Here is a 21,573-nt window from a genome sequence, read left to right as displayed (position 1 = left end):
GCCTGGTCTGACATTGGTGTGAACTAAGAATGAAAAGAGTTACTTCAGTCCTAAATGAAATCAGAATCTGGTCCTAGGATTGTAAAGTTCAGAAAGGCGAGTTGTGTCCCTAGTTCTAACATGCTAGGAAAGCGGGGTTACCTGAGCATAAAGAACAACTCACCTAGAGGCGTGTGAGATAAGCCAAGTGGTTTTGTTTTGAGAAAAGTTTCAACAAAGCGAGCTTTGAATCCCTTATGCCGTGTGCTGGAGGCCACGTGATTCCCACCTACTCGTACATCCTAATAGTGTAAGAGAACTCACCGTGGCGGTAACTTCCCTTTTTCTGTTACATGGTGGGAAATGTTTGGCTTTGCAAATTAGTTTGCAAGTTAGAAAAGGCAGGTACTTACAAATACTTGTGGTGTCTAGCTAATTTGTTATTGAAACAGCTGAGTGTCATAATTAAACTGCTGGTCCCAAATGATCAGAAAAGAGTAAGGCAGCTTCTTGTCTTGCTGTAGCTTACCTCCAGTGACTTATTCTCTATTTGTGCAAACGACTGTATTTTCAAACCAAGAGATGTACTGGCTGTACATCTCTTTTGTCATAGACTCTATCTAATTAGACTCAGCTGTCAGCGTCCACACATTCAGTCAAACCAAGAGCAAAGCAGGAATTCACGCTGGTGTGAAATACAGCGTAGAACTCGTGCTGGTTTCAACCCAGCATAACAACTGCAGCATTACACAGTGTTACCGAAAATGTTGTCTTGGGTATAACAGACGAGTTCATCTGAGAAGGTTTCAATTAAATCGGGAAATTTCCTGCACTTTTGTAATTAAAAGAGCAAGAGTAATACAATTAAATAAGAGTGTATGTATTCTAACAAAGACTACAAGGCAATTTGACTTCTCAACATCAAAGCTCTGAATACAAAGGGAGCACGTCCCATCTGCTCCACGTATGTGGCCCTCACAAGTCATTAGAATGATCTTCTTAAAATTACAACCCAGCAAGAGCAATCAGTTTTATGTATCCAGAAATTATTGTCCCACTGCCCATCTGCATGTCTTTCAAGGAACGTAGTACAGAAATGGAAGAGCTAGCTCCTCAGGGAAATCATTCTCATCTTCAATATACATATGCTGTGCTACAGTTAATCAGACAAGCTGTACTGATGTCTTGGCACCATGGCACAATTGAATATGTAACAAACAAATAATTCTAGGACCCAAAGATATACGGTACTTCAGGTCATGCATAGATGGGAGGGATTTAAATAGTAAGGTGAATCAAGGTTATCTCTTTGTCTCTTGCAGGTTAAAATAGTGTGATATTGTCCTGAATCACCTGCCAGATCACACTAATTCAGTTTAGTAATGCTGCTTTACACTAGCGGTGTTAAAAGACTTCATAACGTATAAAAAATCTTGAAAAAAGAGACATATCTCTGTGTGTCAGTAAAATCACTAACTGCAGGAGTAAAGCAGTATTTACAACTTCCCAAAATGCATGTAACTTCACTAGTAACAAAAATAAGATGAACAAAAGCAGCACATTTAAATATTTATAAATTTCAAAAGCATTTCATATACCAGTAAATGTCTTCTTCTGCCTTTAAAGCCTACCAGAAAAATAAATGTTGTAGAAAGGATTGCTCAGTGGTGCTGTTTCAGATGTGTTTTATAAAAATACTGTGTGTTTATTTCTTTTCCCTAAGCCCAGAGAGGTCAGTTATGTGAACTTTAACAATGATCATTTTATAATCACAGTTCATTCTCACTTGCTTATCCCTATAAATGGTGCATCATTGTGTAAAGGAACAAATTTTCCAGTGTATAAATAGCTTTTGCAATGGAATTTGTTCTTAAAGTATTATGAAGCATTGTGGACGCATCAGTAGCTCATGTCTTCATGCAGGCATGTCACAGAAAGGCGGGATGAAACACTTTAATCAAATCCAGTGCGCTGTAATACATTTGGCTCCATCACGTCTTCTAGTGTGAGGTAGGAAGCCATGAGCTTCCGGAGGCTAGCTAGAACGCCTCTGCTGGTTATCGTTCTCCTCTTCCCAGACAGATTTAAACTCTCGTGGCACCGAGCTCACGTAAGCCACCCTCGTGTAACCGTCTCTCTTGTACGTTTCTTCCCAAAAGATGGTGGATGACAGAACAGGCAAATATCCGTGCTCCTCTCCGAGCGCAGGGTTGTTGTTAAATGTATAGGCTAAAGAGATCAAAGAGAACCTTGCAGCTAAGATGTCTCCTGATTTATGCACTGTTTCTGTTGTTTACTTGACTAGTTCTGGGGTTTATATTTGCCACTAACCTACTAGTTCCTTTGTGCAGTGTTGTGTAAATGGACAGCGCTATGCAGAGATGTTTAGTAACTAATAATCTAGCTCTGCTTTCAGCTCTGCTTGTTACCCTTAATCTGTTCTCAGAGAAAAGTGAAATCTGGTGACTTGAGTGACCAAGGTATTTTTTCCCACGCGCACGGCTTGCTTCTTCATAGGGAAAGCTCCGTGAATGAATTGAGACTGTTTGGTTCTGCTGTAGCATGGTTGTGTTAGAATTTAGGAACAAAATGATATGAATGATGGACCGCACGTAACCGAGAGCGAGGTGCATATAATCGTTACTCCCTAGACTGAAATAAAATGTCCACTTAACTCACAGTCCATGTAAGCTATCCAAAGGAGACAAAAGAAAGCAGTAACAGCTGTCTAGCATGTGTGCAGTACTGCTATGCGGGTTGGAAGGGTGCTTGTATAATCCAGGGTTTTTTCCCTTAAATGAGCACGGCACTCTCTTAGGGCCCAGTCTCCAATCTACCGAGGTGAATAACAGAGCTCCTTTGATTGCAGTGGCAGAGGGCTGGACCATACAAGGTGACCCTCATCTTTGTAGCTAAACTGTGCTACCTGTCAGGGATGGTGAGAGTTTCAGTAGGATGGCAATGGGAGAGGGGGCTTCCTTTTATGCCTTTCCTGGTCAGTGGGGACCCTCAGATGACTATCCCAGCTTATCCAATATTTCCGTCTTCCTTGTCACTTGGTTTTCTCCTCGGTGTTTATAGTTTTAGTTTCAGGATCAGGGCACTCTCGATGTGTAGTTGTTGGGTGTTTCATGTAGACCTTGTCTGGAACAGGAATAGAGAATGAGTAACATTGCACTTTTAAAAAAGTCCCCCAAATGATTTTTTTAATTAACTTTCAAAGAAAGGGAATCTCTGCAGGACGAATCTCTTCTGTTTGGGACTTAAACTTACGGCAGGCCACATATCAGTTCAGCAGCGACATGAACAGACATGTGGTGCTTACTGGTCGGCACCCATTGTCCAAACTGTACTAATATTAGGATCCGCAGGCTTCCATCAGTCTGAGCTAGAACAGGATCTGGACCTGTGTTTTCAAAAGTGTCTGATGTGGGGGTTTCCACGTGAGAAGCAAAAATTTGTGTTTAAAGTCCCGAGCCCCTCCCTGTGTTCTCTTCCCACACCGTGACAGTGGGAGTTGCTCGCTCAAATATGAAAGAGTAATTTTGAAATCCTACATCCAGATGTTCTGAGATGTGTCATGAACACCATCATCTGCTACCGGTTTCTTTCACAATCACAGTTGTTTTGTTTTCCAAATTTAGGATGACCTCAGTGAGTCCATGCAGAGCCCTCAAACCATCAAGATCAGTCATGGTACATCGTTTGATTTGCCAGTATTAAAAGTGATCCCGTTAAAGACGATGTCAGGAAGTCCCGAACACCAGAAGAGTGAAGGATGGAGCAGGTGTACCCACGTGGAAACAGTGTCCTCAAAAACAGGAGGCTTGCTTGTGAAAAAAGTAGATGCTAATAACACTCAGAGCAGCTTGATGCCCACCCCCTGTCTTTCTCCAACTGGAAATAAACCTGACTGTAAAGAAATCCCAGAGGCCTCTGAAAAGGCTAAGGGGAGTGCAGTTGGTCAGTTAAGAGCATCAAATAGTAAGAAGTCCCTCAAAAAAATCTCAAGAGAAAATTCAACTCCGGCAACTGAGACATCTGTAAGTGAGTTCACATTGGAATTAAATGATTTCCATGGTTTGAACAGAGATGCTGCAACACATTTCCAACCTATTTTATTTATTTATTACACCTTCTTTGCACCAGTTGAGAAAAAATAGAATAGTGTATTTTTTTCTCTAGGTGTTTTCATGATCACCACACCTACAGTAAGCAAAGCACAGTTTGGTTCCTACACTGGGGTTTCCAGTATTAGATTGACGTTATCTTGCACATACAAACATTACTGTAGTTGCAAGTAGAAATCAGTGAGTTTACAACCAAAAGGCAGTATGCTTGTACAGTCCCACAACTCGGGTTCTCAGACAGTGTGAACTGTAAATGCAGACATGCTGGTAGTTTGGGGCTGAAAGGCTAGAGAGGCAAATTGACAGTTTTTTCGTAACAATCTACAGGAGAAACTATACAAAGATCATTAGCCTGTGCACTTCAGAGTTTCTCTGCAGCAGCCCAGAAACATAATAAATGATATGATTGAAGGCTAACAGTAAGGCAGTGTCATAGACCAAATCCCCAGGCTACTCTGGAGACTGTATTCATGTCCATCAAATTGCTTTTTTTTTTCCCTTGTGGTTTTTTTTTTCTTCCTTTCTGTATTTTCCATATAAGAGGACAAATGAGCCTGTTCAAACAAGTGACATTGCTGTGCATTCCTTAACAGTACAGGCTCTTTCCACCAACTTTTAATGTTAAATAAATAGCTTTGAATAGGGAATTAACATTTATAATTCAAGTGTGTTCTGTATGTAGAACATCAAAGAGCATATTCTGATCGCACATTTGCTCGTCCTGTTAGGCAGGTTGCCTTTTTAACTGAGGGATCCTGCTTACATGATTGAGGTTTAGGAGTATTGAGACAATTCTCAAATATCCTCACTCATCGTCACATTTATTTCTCCCACTCAGTACTGTTCAGTTGTTTTAGCTTTGAGAAATTGTTGCATTTTTAAAGCACCGAGTATGTTAGTCCCAACCAGAACTGTGTTGTCTTTGCCCAGAAGAAGTACACTTAGTTCAGGGCAGGCAGCTCAGTGATCAGTTCACTTCCACCTGTCTTGGGTATTCCCAGCAAGAACACTGCTAGGTCCTGTAGATGGAGGCAACATAGATAGAGACACTTTCCCCAAAAAGCTGCTTTTGTTTTAATCCCTCCATACGTAGTCAATGTATTGATTTGTGCCATAATTTCTCCTGAATTTTTTGGGTGGTTTACTGTATATTGTGCTTATGTTCACTTGATATAACATTTTGCTACGTCTTTTTTCAGGGATTGCACACTGTTTTCTTCCAAGATGTCTTTCTATTGCATCATTGTCATTTTTTCCTACCACCTTGCCCAGCCCATCAGGAAACATCTATTTTAGCACCTGTTATTTGAAAGTTACCTGTTCTGCTTTGGATTTGGAGTGCTCAGCTACAAAGAAACAGAGAATCTCTCTTTGTGAACAGAGCTACTATATGATTATTTTTTATTTATAATTACTATCATTATTTAGATTTGTCTCACCTGATTCAGAAAATTGTTGGTGAAAGCCAAGCATATGAATCTCAAAAAGACAGTAAATCTCTCTTCATTTTCTTGGCTTATATCATACTTGCAGAGTGCTAGAGTGAAAAATAAACACATACTGTCACAGTCCTGATCCTCTTATCATACCTGGTCATTGGGGAGCTCCATGTGCAAGGAAAGAGAATTAACAGCTGGAAGGAGAAGCCTAACTGGAAAAACAGGATGGCTCTAGCAGGAGTGGTAGCAATGAAACAATCCTGCTAGGATCTCTCCCTCCCAATCACCTTCATTGCTACTGCAGAACATAGGAAAGAGCCAGAGGAAAACGGGGTGTAGGACCGCTGGAAACCAGGCATAGAGATTTATAGCAGTGTTTCTAAACCCATGGGTCACAACGCAAAAGTGGGTCGTGATCATATATGAAAGGGTCATGAACAAACTTTAAAAATGGATTCTCCTTTAAAGGAGAAAAATGTGGGAAACAGTGGCTTTTCCCTTGCAGGCAGGCAGAGCTCCAGCCTGGCAGGGGCTGCTTGGGGCCCCCACGTCCAAGCTGCGGAGTCAGTCTTAGCAGGGCTACCATTGTGGGTAGAGCAGTCAGGTGTTAGCACGACTGTGGTCTGAGATAGACTACATATACAGTACTTGGGTGAAATTGGATATAGTGTTTTCCAAGCCGCCTTCATAGCTGGGAGTTCTTTGCTCCTTTTCTGTCTTATTTCCTTGCTCCAGATTTTGTGCCAAAATGGAAATGCCACTCACTGCTCTGAGTATTCTCTTGTTTTGGGATTAAAACCAGGCTTTTTTAGCACCTCAGGAATAAAATCTACTGTATTTTCTGGTGTTAGAGCGTTATAAACATATGGGTCATTCCAGTTAATTTTAGAATAATTCTAACAGACTGCTAGAAATGGACTTTTCTGCATATTATTACACAATTAGAACATGTACAAACCTAGAATTAGGGGTGTTTTACATGGTTAGCACCCACTGCAGTGGTTTTAGGTTTCCATCATATTTCAGGAAAAAGATACAGAAGTAACACATCGTTAAGGACCACCAGACAACAGTATTTTAGTCTGACTACCGTAAGAAGCTCTTCTTTCACACTCCATTTTTTAAAATGTCAGTGAGCTAAGAATCGGAAGGGAAGTGACGCAGCCGGGTGACAGGGCTACTGCCATGTCGGAGGGCTTGCCGTTTCCGGGGAAGTGGCCTCTTCCAGGCTCCTCGTACAGAGGGTTGGTGAAAATGCTTAAAAGACTCTTAATGAAATTGATTTGCTAACTACTTAGTAAACTTTAAGGACCTGGTTGCTTGCAATGTTTTATTCATGTTTTAATAGAGTTCTCTATTATTAAGTTCAAATATTTTTAATTAAGAAAGAAGTACAGCCCTCTGGGTAATATTGCAACCATGTAGATAGCTGGTAATTAAACTTTTCCGCACGCATAACTACATTCAAACAATTCTGAATAAATCATTTGAGCCTAGTCGAATGCGAATGTCATTATGTGCATCTTTAACAGAGGACAAATGCCTTTAAATAACAGGTTTTGTCAATCCAACAAAAGTTTAAGAGCTTAAGAAAAATGTTTCTTATCATAAGGAGAGGATATACAGAAAGACAAGATAAGCGTTTAATTACTAACTGAAGTATTCATTTTGAAAAAATTTAGGAGCACGGCAAAATTACTTTCTACATCAAAAATGTCCTATAAAATACAAAGTGAACTTAATCTCAAATTCAATTTTCGAATTCTCTCTTTGAAAATCAGCTAAGACACTGCATCTTGTCAAAGGGTTTTGTAACTAGGCATCTGAAGCTGCAGAATCCTCCCCCCAGCCTTCCCTTTTTTGTACAACGGAGTTTACTGAAGGGAAGGAGAAAGCAGAGGGTTGGTCGGTCCTCTCTTCTCTAAGATGTTGCTTGCACTGAGGAGGAGGAGTTTTACGTGGAAGGGAAACAGGCTGCCAAAGCCTTGATATTTTTTAAATAAGCATAAAAATATCTCAAAAGACCAAAAAAGTGTAAATGGGGGATGAGGAGGATAATGGGTTTTCTTTTCTTTCTTGCCTGGATTTTCTCTCTGAAACTCACTGAAGGGATTTCACAAGTTCATGCCATCTGAATTATTCCATGCCAGCTAGTCTGAATGAGAGGGCTGCAAGAAGCTCTTATAAAAAGTAAATTATATGAAGCAGAAAGTTCATCAGCAGGAGAATTCGTGAGAAAGCTTTCAACAAGTTCAGCAATAGAGATATTATGGTAGTGAGAGCTCTTATTGAAGATTGATGCAACAATGAAAAAGATGGGGGTTTTGCTACACAGCCTCCATGTTATGGTCACAACCAAAGGCTACTGTATGTATGTTATTCTCAATAAGAGTTGAGAGAACCTGGCACGTGGTGTAATAGGATTCAACTCTGGTGACAGCGATCACAGGACAGATGGAGAAAGCAAGAAAGCCTGGGACTCAAAAAAGCCCACCAAAACGGAGTTAAAGTGTTAAAATGGTGAGGCCAGTTGTCACTCAGACATCATGGAGATAGATGCCTTAACAACTGCATGTTTGCTGCAAAAATCCCTGGGATAAAATATATCTAGATAAAAGTGATTCGTGCCAACATAAATCAGCAGTTTTCAGAGAAATACCAATGCAAGTTCTTTGCACTACCATGAAACCAAGAAATGCCTCTTGATCCGGAGAGAGAGAGATTTGGAGAAGTTGTGGGTGAGCCATTAAGCTTGGAGACCCTGGCACACCCCAGACCTGGGGAACGCAGTTTAAATCATGTTACGTTTCCAGGGTGGACTTACCGCCACGTATCGAGAGAGGCAGGTACTCGTGCATGGTCACACCTGTGGCTGCAGGACCAACCGCCCAGATTCTGCAGAGTCCCAGAGCATTTGGCCCAATAAGGCCTGACAAGAACACAGCTACCTGCGTCGGAAAATCTTGTTGCAGCGTTTAAAACTATTGTGCAGGAGCTCTCTGAGGCCGTAAGTCCAGAGAAGTGTTTTCTTCAGAGCAGTAGGGTAAAGGGGGCTCGAGGTGTGTGCACAAGGTTGTGAACTAGGCTTTGATCTAGATTTTACACCCCACCCCAGCATCCTTTCTTTGCGTACTCCGCTGTACAGGATGAACTTGGCCATCGCGAGACACGTCCGACTGAGGCTGGCTGTCAGCTGGCAGGCACCTCTGCCCATTGCAGACAGTGTGTAAATGAGTTTTGCTTTGTTACGAATCTCCCCGTGACCTGGGCCATTCCAGGGGGCTCGCAACGTAAAGGCAGGCTGAAATGCAACAGTTTGAGACGAGTTGTCGGACCACCTCAAAAAGCATTATAGTGGAAGGCATAAGCAAGTGGGAAAAGGCACCGTGGAGGTGAATGACAGAATGGGGCGAAGATGGAAGACCTGAGGAAACTGGGAATGATATCGTCGCCTTTACACTCGAGAATGGACATGGCTTATTTTCCTGTAGCTGCATCTGCACCCGTGGGGAAAACACTGCGCCCAGCAGCTGTACAACTCAAGAGCAAGCATCCCAAAGTAGGAGAGCCCTCTGGAGCAGGGGCTTTGCCTTTCTCTAGGTGGACGGCATCGATGTGAAATACCGACCGCAGACAGACGCGCACCAAAGCTTAGTTGTTGATCGCTGCCCGGCTGTTAACACAGCTGAGGGAACGCAGGTTTAAATGCCACGGCTTACAAAGCTAATTTCAAGAAGGAGCTGCCAGTGATTCACAACTGGTTGTCAACTCAAACAGGTCTGGGTGCTTGGAAATACATTTGGTCTTGAATAGTTCAGCACTTCAGCACAGTGGCTGGCAACATTTTATAAGGCACAGTTTGGGCATTGTGACTCCCTCGGCTGGCTGCGAATACCACAGGCCATTCAGAATAACTCTCATAATACAGAGGGATTGAGCTAGGTGATGGTTTTTGGATACTACACGTAGGCTTCAAAATAATGGGATTAGCTTAATCATGAGTTTTTAAAAACATGTAATACATGGGTTCTCCTTATTTAACACTGTTTTCTACGTTTCCCTTTGCAGCAATGAGAACTAAAAAGTTCTTCCTGAAAACAGATTATCACAGAATCTCTTGCCTCCAGAACCTGGGGCTTGCAGTAAAATGCTAAATATTGCAAGATCTGCAACACTGCGCATGCATATGTCAGGAGTAAATAGTATGGTGGCTGCCAGCAGGTCCTGCAGAGTGGCACCAGAGATGCCGAAATTTCCTCCCCACAATTAAAATATAACGTGATTTTGCACATCACTGGATGGGAACTGTTTCTCCGTTAATGGCGGCCACAGCCCGCGGGTAAAAATACGCTGCATGTCGAGACAGAAGAACTTGAAGCAGCAGAGCAGCCTAGGTGCAGAGTGAAAAGCACCTGTTGCATGGCCTCTTGGCACTTCTGGTAAATAGCAGGCCTCTCCATGTCTTGAGCCCAGTCTCCCTCCCCTGCCATTGCACAGTACACAGCGTACGATGCTTCAGTGCTGGGCACACGCACTGGGCCCCAGCCCGGCCCTTATTTCGGTGAGGAAATGAGCAGCTCTTGGTTCCTGCAATTCACCCTCAGCGGGAATCTTGACCTTGCAGCACAGTACTTTTGCCAGGTGTATCGGGGGCTTCTGCAGACCAGAGTAACTGAACCCAATCATCTCTTAATAAATCACACCCAGAAATTTGGAGGCATTTTTAAAAGCAAATGTCCTGCTTAAGCAAGTCACTAGCTTGCTGGCAGTGGCAAATTCTCTCAGTAGAATAAATCCAAGCAGCAAGAGAAGCTTCCCTATGCCGCCTCGCCCAAACGCTTCCAGCTCCCCGGGATGGGTTCGCTTCTCTTGTGTGAAGGGTTACCTAGACAACACCGATCGTTAGTTGTGATGCTAAACTTCATTCGGTAGGAGCCGGAGCAAGAATACCAATTCACTTTTGTAGTGCTGCTGCCAAAGTATCGCACCACCCGAGCCAAACTCCACTGCTTAGGATTCATGGCTTGAGTAGGAAAACTTTGCAGTCCCTGTGAATGCTGCAGTGGCTCTTAACACCTCTGACTAAAACAAAAGTTTCAGAAGTCCCTCTTGTGCTGCTCGGAGAAGCAGGGGCCCTGAAAGCCTCTTCAAAAGTTGAGCTTCTGCTGAAAAAAAGAAAGCCCACTTAAGGCCCAACCTGTTGTGACATTACCTGTGTTTTACTTTTATATCGTAGAGGTTTTCACGAGCCACAAGTCAGACTTATTAATGGCAATGTAGGTGATAGCGTAGCTCATTGTCTTTGCAGCTTTTGACCTTCTGGATTGAATTTGAGGCAGCGAGAAGAATGAAACGTTCTCTGTGAACTCTGCAAACTGACCCCTCTCGAATGATTGGACATACAAAATCCAGTATACACCTGAAAGTACATGTCGCTGGGTAGTTGCCAGAGGCCAAATCGTCTTTCCAAAACCCAGATCCAGTACGTCTGTTATGGAAATGCTGCATGTGATGTAGCTTGTGGCAAACACCAGACCTTCTGCTTTGTGGTCTTTGACTGCTCAGTAAATGGAGGCTTTGTCATCTTCAGCGTCTTTGATTTTTGCCTTATTGGAGACCTTTCTGCCTGCAGAGGAACAGGGACTTCCCCGCATGCTGTGGGTTCAAGCTGCACAGCAGGCACTGCACAGCAGGATTTTCCAGTCTAGGAACGTATTGACATCTGGTCCTCACCACTGGAACAGAAATCTGTTCCTTACCCCTTCTAATAAATAGTTTGCTTTTTTCTTGCCATGTTAGCTGCTTCTAGAAAAAAAATCTCTTCTGCTCACTCAGGGAATCTATTTTGCTTGTATATTCACTTCCACTGTCCTTTCTATGCTAACTTTTGCAAGTGCAATTTGGTTTCCTTTCTTAGGAATACGACTGGAGAAAATACCAGCCAAGTGGCCTGAGCACGTCTGAACTGCAGATGTTGGCCAGCATGAAGAGGCAGCAAAGTGAAGACTCTGAGGATAACGGGGTCCCACATGGGCTGAGCGCCTCTCAGATCGACACTTGCAACATCAGCATCAGCACGAGCAGCGACGACACGACGACCTGGAACTCCGGCCTGTCACCCGTGAGTCTGCCCCTTCACTGTACTTCCGTAAAGTTGTGTGAACGGGTAACCAATGACAGTGTCCAACAGAGGTCCAGTGGGCTCAGTCAGTAAGATTTCTGTAGACATGCCTGAAAAGGTAATTCTGATATTGTGGGAATGCACACTTTTAGTAGAATTTAGCCAATAAAATGTGGTCACTGCACAGAGTTTAAATTCCCTGTGCAGAAAGCGCTCCTCTCGCTTCAGGCTGCAGACAAAAAGAATGCTTTGCCCTCTTCCCCTTGACGCCATTGTTCAAGAAACATAATGTTCCACCCCCACACACCCCTCCACGGACATGCTTTCCTTTGTAGAGCTGTAGTTTAAATGCAAGGTCAGCTGATAATTTAAAAACAGCCTCTGCTTTGATTTAATTCAGCTCTGATCTACTTGCTTCTTCCAGTGCTGGAGAAAGAAAAACTGGTCCCCGAATATGCACTGTTCCAAGGAGCAGAGGAACATTTGTTATGGTTCACTGAGCACTCGAATGCCCAAGGTCACAAAATAACATTTCGGCAGCATACCGAGGCACTTAGAGACGCTACTCCAAAGCAAGACCATCTTAGTCCATTTATCTAGGCAACATAGTTCTTATTTCATAGTTTGTGAAACAACAGTAAAGGCTGAAAGTGGCCTGTGGTTGAGGAAGACTCACAGCACATCTAATATGGGCAGGCTCGACCCGGGATCAGCTGCACACGGGTATACTGGTTTGCAGTGCGAGGAGGACTGGAACTTGACTGGCTGCCAGTGACCTCCAGGGGCTGCTCGGCACTCGGGGGTTGCGGACATGCTGATCTTCTGTAATGAACAACATCATGTTCTGCATCGGGGTTTGGTGATAGCCCAGGAAGTCGAGGCTATTTGATAAATGTACGATTATCCCCGGATAACACAGCAATGATTACAAAGCAATGTTTGGAGGAGGTCAGAAACGTGGTTTTAATTGTCCTTGGCGGAGTCCAGTCTAGCATACCCTCTTCTAGGATTCACTTGATAGACTCAAACGTAAAGCCTAACTTTCTGTCCCTACTCATTGGGGTCTCACGTAAAGGAAGAGACTAGGAGCCTCATTAATTTCTGAGTAGCTTAATTATCAAGAAATGGATAAGAATATGTAGACATGTCAAGTTTGGTTTTACAGGCATTACATGCTTAAAACAAAAAAGAACTTTTAAAATAAAATGTCCTACTCCAATATTTAGCCAAGCATGATGTGAATGCAGAGAGAGTTTGTTTGATCCTAGTGCTTTGATCAACTTCTCTACGCTTCAGACTAATGTCTTCAGTTTAAAAATGTTTAGATATAATAAATTAGTAATTTAAAAGTGTAATTAGATGTAGCTGTGGTTATTCATAAAAGTCTTTCGTGGCCATCTCTCTACATAAATCAAGTCTACAAACAAATCTATTGGGCTTTGAGAGAGACAGGTTTTTCAAGGTTTTTCAACTTAGGAGCAAATTCAATTAAAAAAATTAATTTCCAACATCTGAAGCTTTCTAAGCCCAAGCAATCAGTGTGGGCGTCTTACCTGTGCAGCCCTGCTCAGGCTCCTGCTCTGGTCTTTGCGACCTGGGCAGTGGGCCATTAGGATACCGAGGTGCCAAGTACGCTGCCTGTTGCTTTTCCAGTTTGGGAAGTGATTTGTAACAGTCCTCGGAGATGCGAGATGGAGACCACCAGGACCTGAAATCCACTGTGTATCCACAGAGCCACTGCAGCAAGGGACAGTGGCCTAGCAAGAAATACACCTCTGCCTTGACCAAGAGGAGTCCCTGGACCAGCAAGGTGGCAGGTGATCAGTTGCTGAGACAACTACCAGGGTGCCTTTGGATGCTAGTTTTGGGGGTGGATGGGAGTCTTCTAGACACCATCAGCCACCCTGAGTGTTGGATTGCTGTGCTGTATTTGGAAAGAAGCAGGATGATGCACTCATGTCTCTGAAAGTGCTTTCCAGTCCAATAGTGTTAGATTGATGTTGTAGCCATGAAGCTGTGATGAGCCAGGAATTGGGTCTAACTTTATCCCAACCATGCCGTTGGTCCAGTAAAAGGTATCACCCACAAAGATCCTTGCCTCTTCCAGTGCAAAAGTATCTTAGGGGAATGTCCATCAGAACTGGCACGTCTAGCCTGGTGTTAATCTTTAGTACACTTGGTAACCTGGGAAGCTCGCAGAAGGGTGGAGGAGCTGATGTTGTGCCGATATTCAACAGGGGCAAATGGGCAACACGGGTAACTGCAGGACGCTTGGCCTGGTAGCTGTCCAGGCACAGCACAGGAAAAGTGTATGTGGCATTCAGTTAATAATGAATTGAAGGACAGAAATAACGATTGATGCCAGTCAACATAAGCTTATAGAAAACAGTCTGGTCAAGCAACAGGTTTCATTTGTGGATGAGATGCGTTGATAAAGGGAGTTGCTTAGACAGAACCTGCTGATGTGTGTGTAACAGGAGTGGCCAACCCCCTGCCCCATGGGAAGCTGGAGACCCTGGACTCGGGCAGGCAGGTTGCAGGAGGGTGATGGTGGTCTCCACGCCTGGGTTGCAGAGGCGCACTAGCGCACTGGCTTCAGCAGCTGCTGCAACTTAACCGCTTGCCAGCCGCCAGTTGGACAGTCCTGGTACAGAGCATCTGACCTAGTGTCATGTAATACCCTGTTAAAAATGAGCAGTGCCAGGCTCAATAAAGCACATGCTGAATTGCTGAGGACCTGGAATCTGAGAGGAGTTGCTGGGGATCAGCATCGAATAAAGGCATTTGCAGTGGGGTCTGCAGGAAAGCGCTCTAGACTTGATGATAGTCAACACTTTCATCAGCGATCTCTGCTGCATGGGAGGTCGGACTATGATCTGACGGCTCCTTCTGGCCTTAAACTCGATGACTCTGTGATCTGATTTCATAGAACCGCCAGGCAGTTTTAATTGAGCCTCGACATTAATCACATCTCAGGTGTGCTGTGTGGGCTGCTCCGTGGGCAGTCGGAGTAGCAGCGAGATTAACAGCCAGCCTATTTGGAGTCCATGTGGAGTCCCCTTCCGTGATGAGCAGAACGTGTTTGCAGGCCGCTGTCCCTGAGCCCCTCCTGCCTCTTGCCTGCACAGCCCAGCAGTGAAGCTGAAGGTGAATCATGCCCTGGATGCAGGAAGACCTTCTTTGGCTAAGGCTCCAGTTCATATTGAAGTTCAGAATTTACATAACTAAAAGGCCATTTGTCTTCACTCCAGGACTGAGCGCCAGAACTGGGAATCACTCATCACTCCAGCCGGCTCTGTGGGAGCGGCAGGGCTGCTGGAAATCAGCCCCTTGATAAGAGTTGTGTGTAGACTGTGGAGCAGCAACAGCATATCTGCAGCCATCTTCTGTTTTTACACAGCAGCAGGGGTTGCATGATGTATAGAAAATGAATAAAAATAACCCAGCTACTCTGTTTTACAAAATTAAGGGCAATTTGAAAAATTGTTTCTGGCTGTTATTAACCTTGAGAGATTACTTGCATTTCCAGGTGGTATCTTTCCATTAATTTAAAGCAATAACATCCTTTCCTCTCTATTAAATCCAGCTCTGACCAAAAGTTAGGGGGGGTTGTTCTAAAAACTGGTTAATTTTATATAACCTCTCTGTCCCTCCGTGTAATCTATAGCAACAGCACCACCAGAAGGCAGATCATTGTTTATCTTTTATCTCTAGAATACACTTTATTTCCTGTAAAGCAATACTGTGTATAGGCAGGTTGTACAGCAAACGTATGTAGCAAAGAAATATTTTACATGTAACATGTTTTCTGTGACTAAATTTTCCATCATTTGCAGCTTCATTAAAATGCCCATCTATTTTTGGCTTAAATGAGGTTCAGAAATCCTTCTGAACAGCAAAGATATATAGATCATATAGCTGAGCTGCAGTTGGAACAGATGAACAGATGTTCTTATACAACTATAAAAATGATATACTAAAAACTGTATTTTATAGCCAATGATAGTTTACTGAGAACTGAAATGTAATATCGCTGCTGTCAGGAGAAATTGTTGAAATATAAGTTATTTAGCAGCTGTTCTAAACTATGACAGCCCAAAAGGAATAAAATAGCTTTGGGTACAGTACATTACACAGCATAGCTGTCAACTGTAGATATATTAAAAAATGCATTTTACCTTGAAGGTGAATTCTAAAGCTTTATAAAATGTGAAAAATTAAAAGTTAATTGCACTCCCAATTAGCATCAACATACATATTTAAAATTAAACCTTTTAAATGTTTGCAAAATGAAATTTTTACAGTGCATCTCATTTGAGCATTTTCTTTGAGATCAAGAGCTGCCGTGCTAGCCTTGCCGGTACCAAATGCTAAATTCTCTCTATGAAAGACATAGTAGAGTTATGTCATCTTATCTAACATATAGGTACATGATACTTTAATATCACGCTCCACAGTGTGCATATATGCTGTACAGTTCATATAAACGTATTATATGTGAGTGTTCATACTAGAACTGAAACTGTAGAACGAATATGCATGTCAGTCCAGAGGGAAGTCTTTTATTTAAATTTTACTGTTATGCACTTAGGGGCTGACTGCCCTTTTTGAATTTTAACCACAGAGGAAGACTAAAAAAATCTAATATCAGATATTACAACCATCTCTTCCCATGTGTCATCTACTTGCCACATGACGAGAACATTTGCAAGGTGTTGTCTTACTGCTGTTTCCTCTGTCTTCCACAGCCTGTCAATCAAGGTCGTCACTACCAGAAAGAAATGAACCCACTTTCTCATTCCAACCCACGGTGAGATGCCATTTATAGCGCGGGCATGACAATTCGATTAGATGCTTCTGAATAGTAAGTGCAGCGTTCTGTGATTGAAACTTCACTCTCTTTCCTATTGTTACCTCTTCACGGAGCGTTCTGCTCCTGCTTTGGTCTTCAGTAACTTTCCACAAGGCAGTTAGTCTGCATTGGCCCAGGATGCGAGGCAGAGCTCTGCTGCACGTAGCCGTCATCTAGCGTCACGTACGTATCAACGTAGGGCCTGTTCTGTGCTACGTGACTCGGGAGCCTGCCCCCCATCACGCTGCCTCACCCATCAGGACTGGATTTGTTTGAGTATTTGTGCACGTCTCTCACAGTTGAGGAACCTGAATGGTCATGAATGGGGCGTGGGTTTATTACTACCCAGGAGGATGACACCCTCAGGATAGGAGGATTTTTACGTATGCTCAGGGGTCATGGCAGATGGGGCTTGTCTATGATGTGTACTAACTGCACAGATTGGCAGTTGTTTCTGTTCCCCATCAGCAGTAAGAGTCCCATTGGGACCTTTTTATTTTTGATTGGCGCTGAGAAAGAACCAGTTGTCCACCATCTGCATCTGTGTGACTGATCGCAGTTCTGTTGGCACTCCTCCTGTAAGCCTTTGCCGGGACTGGAGTGCAGTAACAGACCATTCTGCCCAGTTTTCACTATGTTCGGGTTTCTGTGTGTGCTTGGCTGCATTTTATACACAGAAACACATACAGATTTCATCTAATCAGCAATGGAGTTAACGTATTAAGCTAACACACTCTGAAAGGTGAGTCTTTTATCTGGCCCAGGGGTGCCAAAGGTGCAGCCTGCAGTGCTCGAGAGCTGACCCGCACTGCACGCGGCACCTGCTGGACCAGCCCCACGCACCAGGCCCCAGCCGTGTGCTGTACTCAGTGCCTGCTCTGCCTGGTCTGGAACCCGTGCTGCATGTGGTGTAGGTCTCAGAGCGGCTGGAGCAGGTTCTGTGCAAACTGGATCTGGCATGGCGGAGGGGAAGGGGTGCCTGTGGGCCTGATCTGACCTGCAGGGTCGGCCCTGTGCCACATATCCCACCCATGGACTGACCCAGCATCTCTTGTCCGGCCCATAGGACTTTGACACCCCAGTGTAGTCCAGCCCCCTGCTCAAGGCAACGTCATCTCTGTCTGAACCATCGCAGACAGAGGCTTGTCTGACCTACACTTAAAATAAGCTTCAAACAAGATTCCACGGCCTCTCTAGGCAACCTGTTTCTGTGCTTAAATCCCTTCATAGATAAAGTTCTTGCAAATATCGAACCTACATCTCTTTTTAGAAGTTAAGCCCATTACTTCTTGTTCTGTCCCTGTGAACACAGAAAACAATTGACTGCCCTCTTTTTTATAACAACCCCTCCTGTATTTGAAGAGTATTATCAAATTCCTCCTCAGTCTGCCCTTGTCTAGATTAAATAATTCCAGTCCTTCCAGTCTTTCCTCATATATAGATCTCTTAATTATTGTTGTTACTGTCCTCTGGACTCTTCTGCTTTGTCCATGCCCTAACTGAAACGTGCTGCCCAAAACTCGACACGGTATTTCAGGTACTGTCTCACCAGTTCAATGGAAAAATCACTCCAGTTAATTCTGGTGACTGCATATGACACTCCTGCTAATGCCTCCCAGTATGCTGTTGTCTTTTCTGCAGAAGTATTGCCCTGAAAACTCATAAGCCCCTGACAGACATTATACGTAGAATGTGATTAACCAGTTAATCGTGTCTTAAATAATAGCCTGGCTGCACATTCATGCATATTTTGTGTAATAGCTATGTGGCTGGTTTCTATCACACCTAAAACTATGTATGGCCAGGCATCAGCTGATCAGTGCCCCCAGGCTTATGAGCACATGGGAGCCCCTGAGTCAGCACTCCTGAGGGTGGGAGTGTGGATCCCCTGCCTGGCTTGCTACTTGCTGGTGCAAGGGGAGCGCAGGACCATGATCCCAGGCTCCGCCTGCACCGGCAGCTTGGTGCAAGGGGGATCTGATCCCTAACCACAGTTGCGCCGCCTGCCTTGTATGTGTAGCATGGGAGGAAGCACAATTGTTGGGGTCACACGTCAAATCCCATTGTGCCTTTAAGGCTAGGGGCAGAAGTTACACATAGACCAGTTGAAGTGATCAGAAACTGGTTTAAACCTGTAACAGAGCAATAGTTCAGTGCGCACAAACCAGCTTCAAAATGGCCAAAACTGGTTTAAGGTAAACCTGGTTGAACGTGGTATGAGACTTAACTGACTGAGGTCAAACCGGTTAATGGCACTTCTGTCCCAAACCCCTTCCTGGTTTAAGTTAAATCAGAGTCCCCCAGCATCCCAGCATGCTCTGCAGCCCTGGGCTGGGCTGTGCTGTCTGCTCCAGAGAGCAGGGCTGGCCCTGCCGCAGCAGTGAGGGCTGGCTGACAAGGGGTGGGGGTGGGAAACCTGGCTGGCGGTTTGGATGTGCATTGTGACTGTTCTGTCCTAAGTGCACCATTTTGCACTTATCCATGTTGAATTGCATCCTATATCTCAGACTGTTTTTCGAATTTATCGAGGCTATTGTAAATCCTAATCCTGTTCTCTAATGTGCTTGCTACTCCACTCTGCTTGTGTGCCAGTGTATGAAGTGCACATTCATTTCCACCTCCCAAGTCATTAGTGAACAGGACTGGACCCAGGGCAGTGCCGACTGCCTCTGAGCACAGATATCCAACCAGTAAGGCACTCGCCTTGCAGCCATTTCTTTGGCTTGTCACCTCACCAGAGAAGGAAATCAGGTTAGGCAGGCATGACAGGCTCTTGCTAAATCCATGGTATCTGCTCCTTACCACCTTGCTATCATCTAGGTGCTTACAAATAGTGTGTTTGATGGCGTGCTCCAGTATCTTCCTAGGTATCAAAGTTAGACTGACCAGCTTGTAATTTCCTGAGCCTCCTTTTTTGAAAGATGGCACTACGCTTCCCCTTTTCCAGTCTTCTGGAAATAAAAGTTGCTACTGGCTTTGGCTGCTGTTTAATCTGCCAAACAGAATTGTGTTGAATTTTTTAGAAAATCATTTTTGAGAATTGAAGTATTTGTAAAAAGACTGACTTGTAACTGCCTCATAAATTCAGTAGCTCTTACGAACTGCCAGAAAGGCATTAGTAGGCTGTAAATATAGCTGATGATCAAATTATGAGGTCAGCTTACATCATGATATGAAAACTGGAGAAGAGGCAGTTATACATTAGCAGTTTATAGTTTGTGACTGGAATCAACAACATTTTTACACTACACTTAAAATAGACAACTGAGAAATATTGTTCACAGGGGCAGGGGGCAGAAGCTGTAAGTAAAGGAACAGGGAGATCTCATTACTGGCAAGTCTAAAATAACTGGGAATCTGAACTCTGCCTAGCTCTGCCTTAACATTACATTTACCAAATAGGATGATACCTTTCCGCTGCCCTCAGCTTGGAATGAATTCACCTTCCAAGTACAAGTCCTGGGAACTGCAACCCACCGTGCATCTAGCTGGTTACTGGTTTAGCTGTCTTATCCTCTTATCGTGAATACCAGCCATAGTTTTCCCAGTCCCACAGTGCAGACACAGCAAGCACAGCAACGTCCACATATCTTAATCCCAGTAAGACTGTGAGATTTAGGAGAGTTGTTAGTGCCCTAAAAGCCTAAAGGAAGTCATTGATCTCCCAAAAAGTGTAGTTAGGCCGCGGACGTGTGGCAAACCTACCGTGGGTTGTTGCGTCCTGCTGGTGTGACTGAGGCTCCAGTCGGGGGGCCCGTTCACTACACGGACCGGCCGGGGCTTGGATCTTCAGAGGTTCCATCGGTTTGCAAGAGCCCCTCCATGCTTGTGTACAGTAAGTGTGTACAATCACCCATGTGATCAGAGACTTGCACGGCAAGCCATACGAGGAAAGGCTGAGGGACTTGGGTCTCCTCAGCCTAAAAAAGGGAAGGCCGAGAGGGGACTTGGTAGCAGCTTACCGCTACATCAGAGGAGCGCATCAAGGGCTCGGCGAACAGTTGTTCACCAGGGTGCCCTTGGGGAAAACCAGGAGTAAAGGCCACAAACTCCTGGCAGCTTAGCACTAGGAAAAACTTCTTCACAGTCAGGGTGTCCTTCCAGAGGTGGTGCAGTCACCTACCCTGGAGATCTTCAAGAGGAGACCGGACGGTCACCTGACCCCAGCAGTCTTTCCTGCCTAGTGCAGGGGCTGGACCCGATGCTCTTGCAAGGCCCCTTCCAGCCCCTCACATCTATGAATCTAACTGAAGTTGCAGGTGCCTTGGCTGCACTCTTCCCCATTGCACGTCTGCTCTGACCTCATAGGTTGTGTTCATCTTGGCCTCTCTTTCTAACGTTTAGAAATAAGAAAAGCCCCAAACTGAGCCAGTTTGGAGAGAAACCAGTCAAGTTATGAAGTGTGTACTAAATGCCCAAATGGAAAGGCTGAGGCAATCTACATCAGCATTTTGTCTAGATTTATATTTTATCTATAAAATGTGTCAGCTCTGTATTACAGTGTAAAGACTTGGTGACTTTGCCATTTGTGGGTGTGATATAAACTTTCTTGTATCTATAATTGCCTGATAAGGGCCTGCAGTCCTTGACAAATGATTAATAGCCATTGACCTCCCTTCACATTGGCACAGGATAGGCTGACTAAAGCAAGCTGTCTTGTCATTACAACCTCCATGTGTAGCATAGGACTGATCGGGTTGTCGTCATTTTTCTTTCCTCAACAGTCTCAAATATTTTCATAAGTAAGCATGGGTGTTTTGACTCCTTTCCACTAGAAGCAGATAAATAACATAAAGATCAATAAATTACCAAAGGTTACATTTCACACAGGCTCCAGTTGTTTAATCTTATAACAAAGTTCTGTAGTTTTGGAATTGGTATCTGTCAAAAAAAAAATCTGTTGTATTAATTTGCAAATCAGAATGTTTTAAAAAGTTAATACCTTCAAAAGATTAGGAAGGAGTCATGTACCTTTTCCTAAAAATAGCAGAACTACAATCCGTAATCATTACTTAATCCCAGCATGTGATTTTTCTAATTTTTGTTATCATA

The 21,573-nt window shown here is 43.9% G+C and overlaps 1 protein-coding gene and 1 long non-coding RNA gene across 13 annotated transcripts in view; one reads left to right on the top strand and one right to left on the bottom strand.

The window, feature by feature from the left end:
• The window catches only part of LOC109286202 (uncharacterized), a 226,871-nt gene that overhangs the window by 58,014 nt on the left and 147,284 nt on the right, over nucleotides 1–21,573 (bottom strand). The window lies entirely within an intron of this gene.
• CFAP20DC (CFAP20 domain containing) overlaps nucleotides 1–21,573 on the top strand; it is a 125,944-nt gene that overhangs the window by 78,052 nt on the left and 26,319 nt on the right. For 9 of the 12 annotated variants that reach the window (XM_059715810.1, XM_014604757.3, XM_059715807.1 and 6 more), the window contains 3 exons: nucleotides 3,624–4,022; nucleotides 11,466–11,669; nucleotides 16,418–16,479. In XM_059715810.1, coding sequence (XP_059571793.1) covers nucleotides 3,624–4,022; nucleotides 11,466–11,669; nucleotides 16,418–16,479 — 665 coding nt within the window. Of the gene's footprint in view, nucleotides 1–3,623; nucleotides 4,023–5,308; nucleotides 6,396–11,465; nucleotides 11,670–16,417; nucleotides 16,480–21,573 lie in introns of those variants that run through there. The other 3 variants (XM_059715813.1, XM_019499584.2, XM_059715812.1) reach the window with 2 other exon arrangements.

The sequence above is a fragment of the Alligator mississippiensis genome, chromosome 12 (assembly GCF_030867095.1).
Source record: "Alligator mississippiensis isolate rAllMis1 chromosome 12, rAllMis1, whole genome shotgun sequence".
NCBI lineage: Eukaryota > Metazoa > Chordata > Crocodylia > Alligatoridae > Alligator > Alligator mississippiensis.
This window is presented reverse-complemented; position numbering and strand designations above follow the sequence as displayed.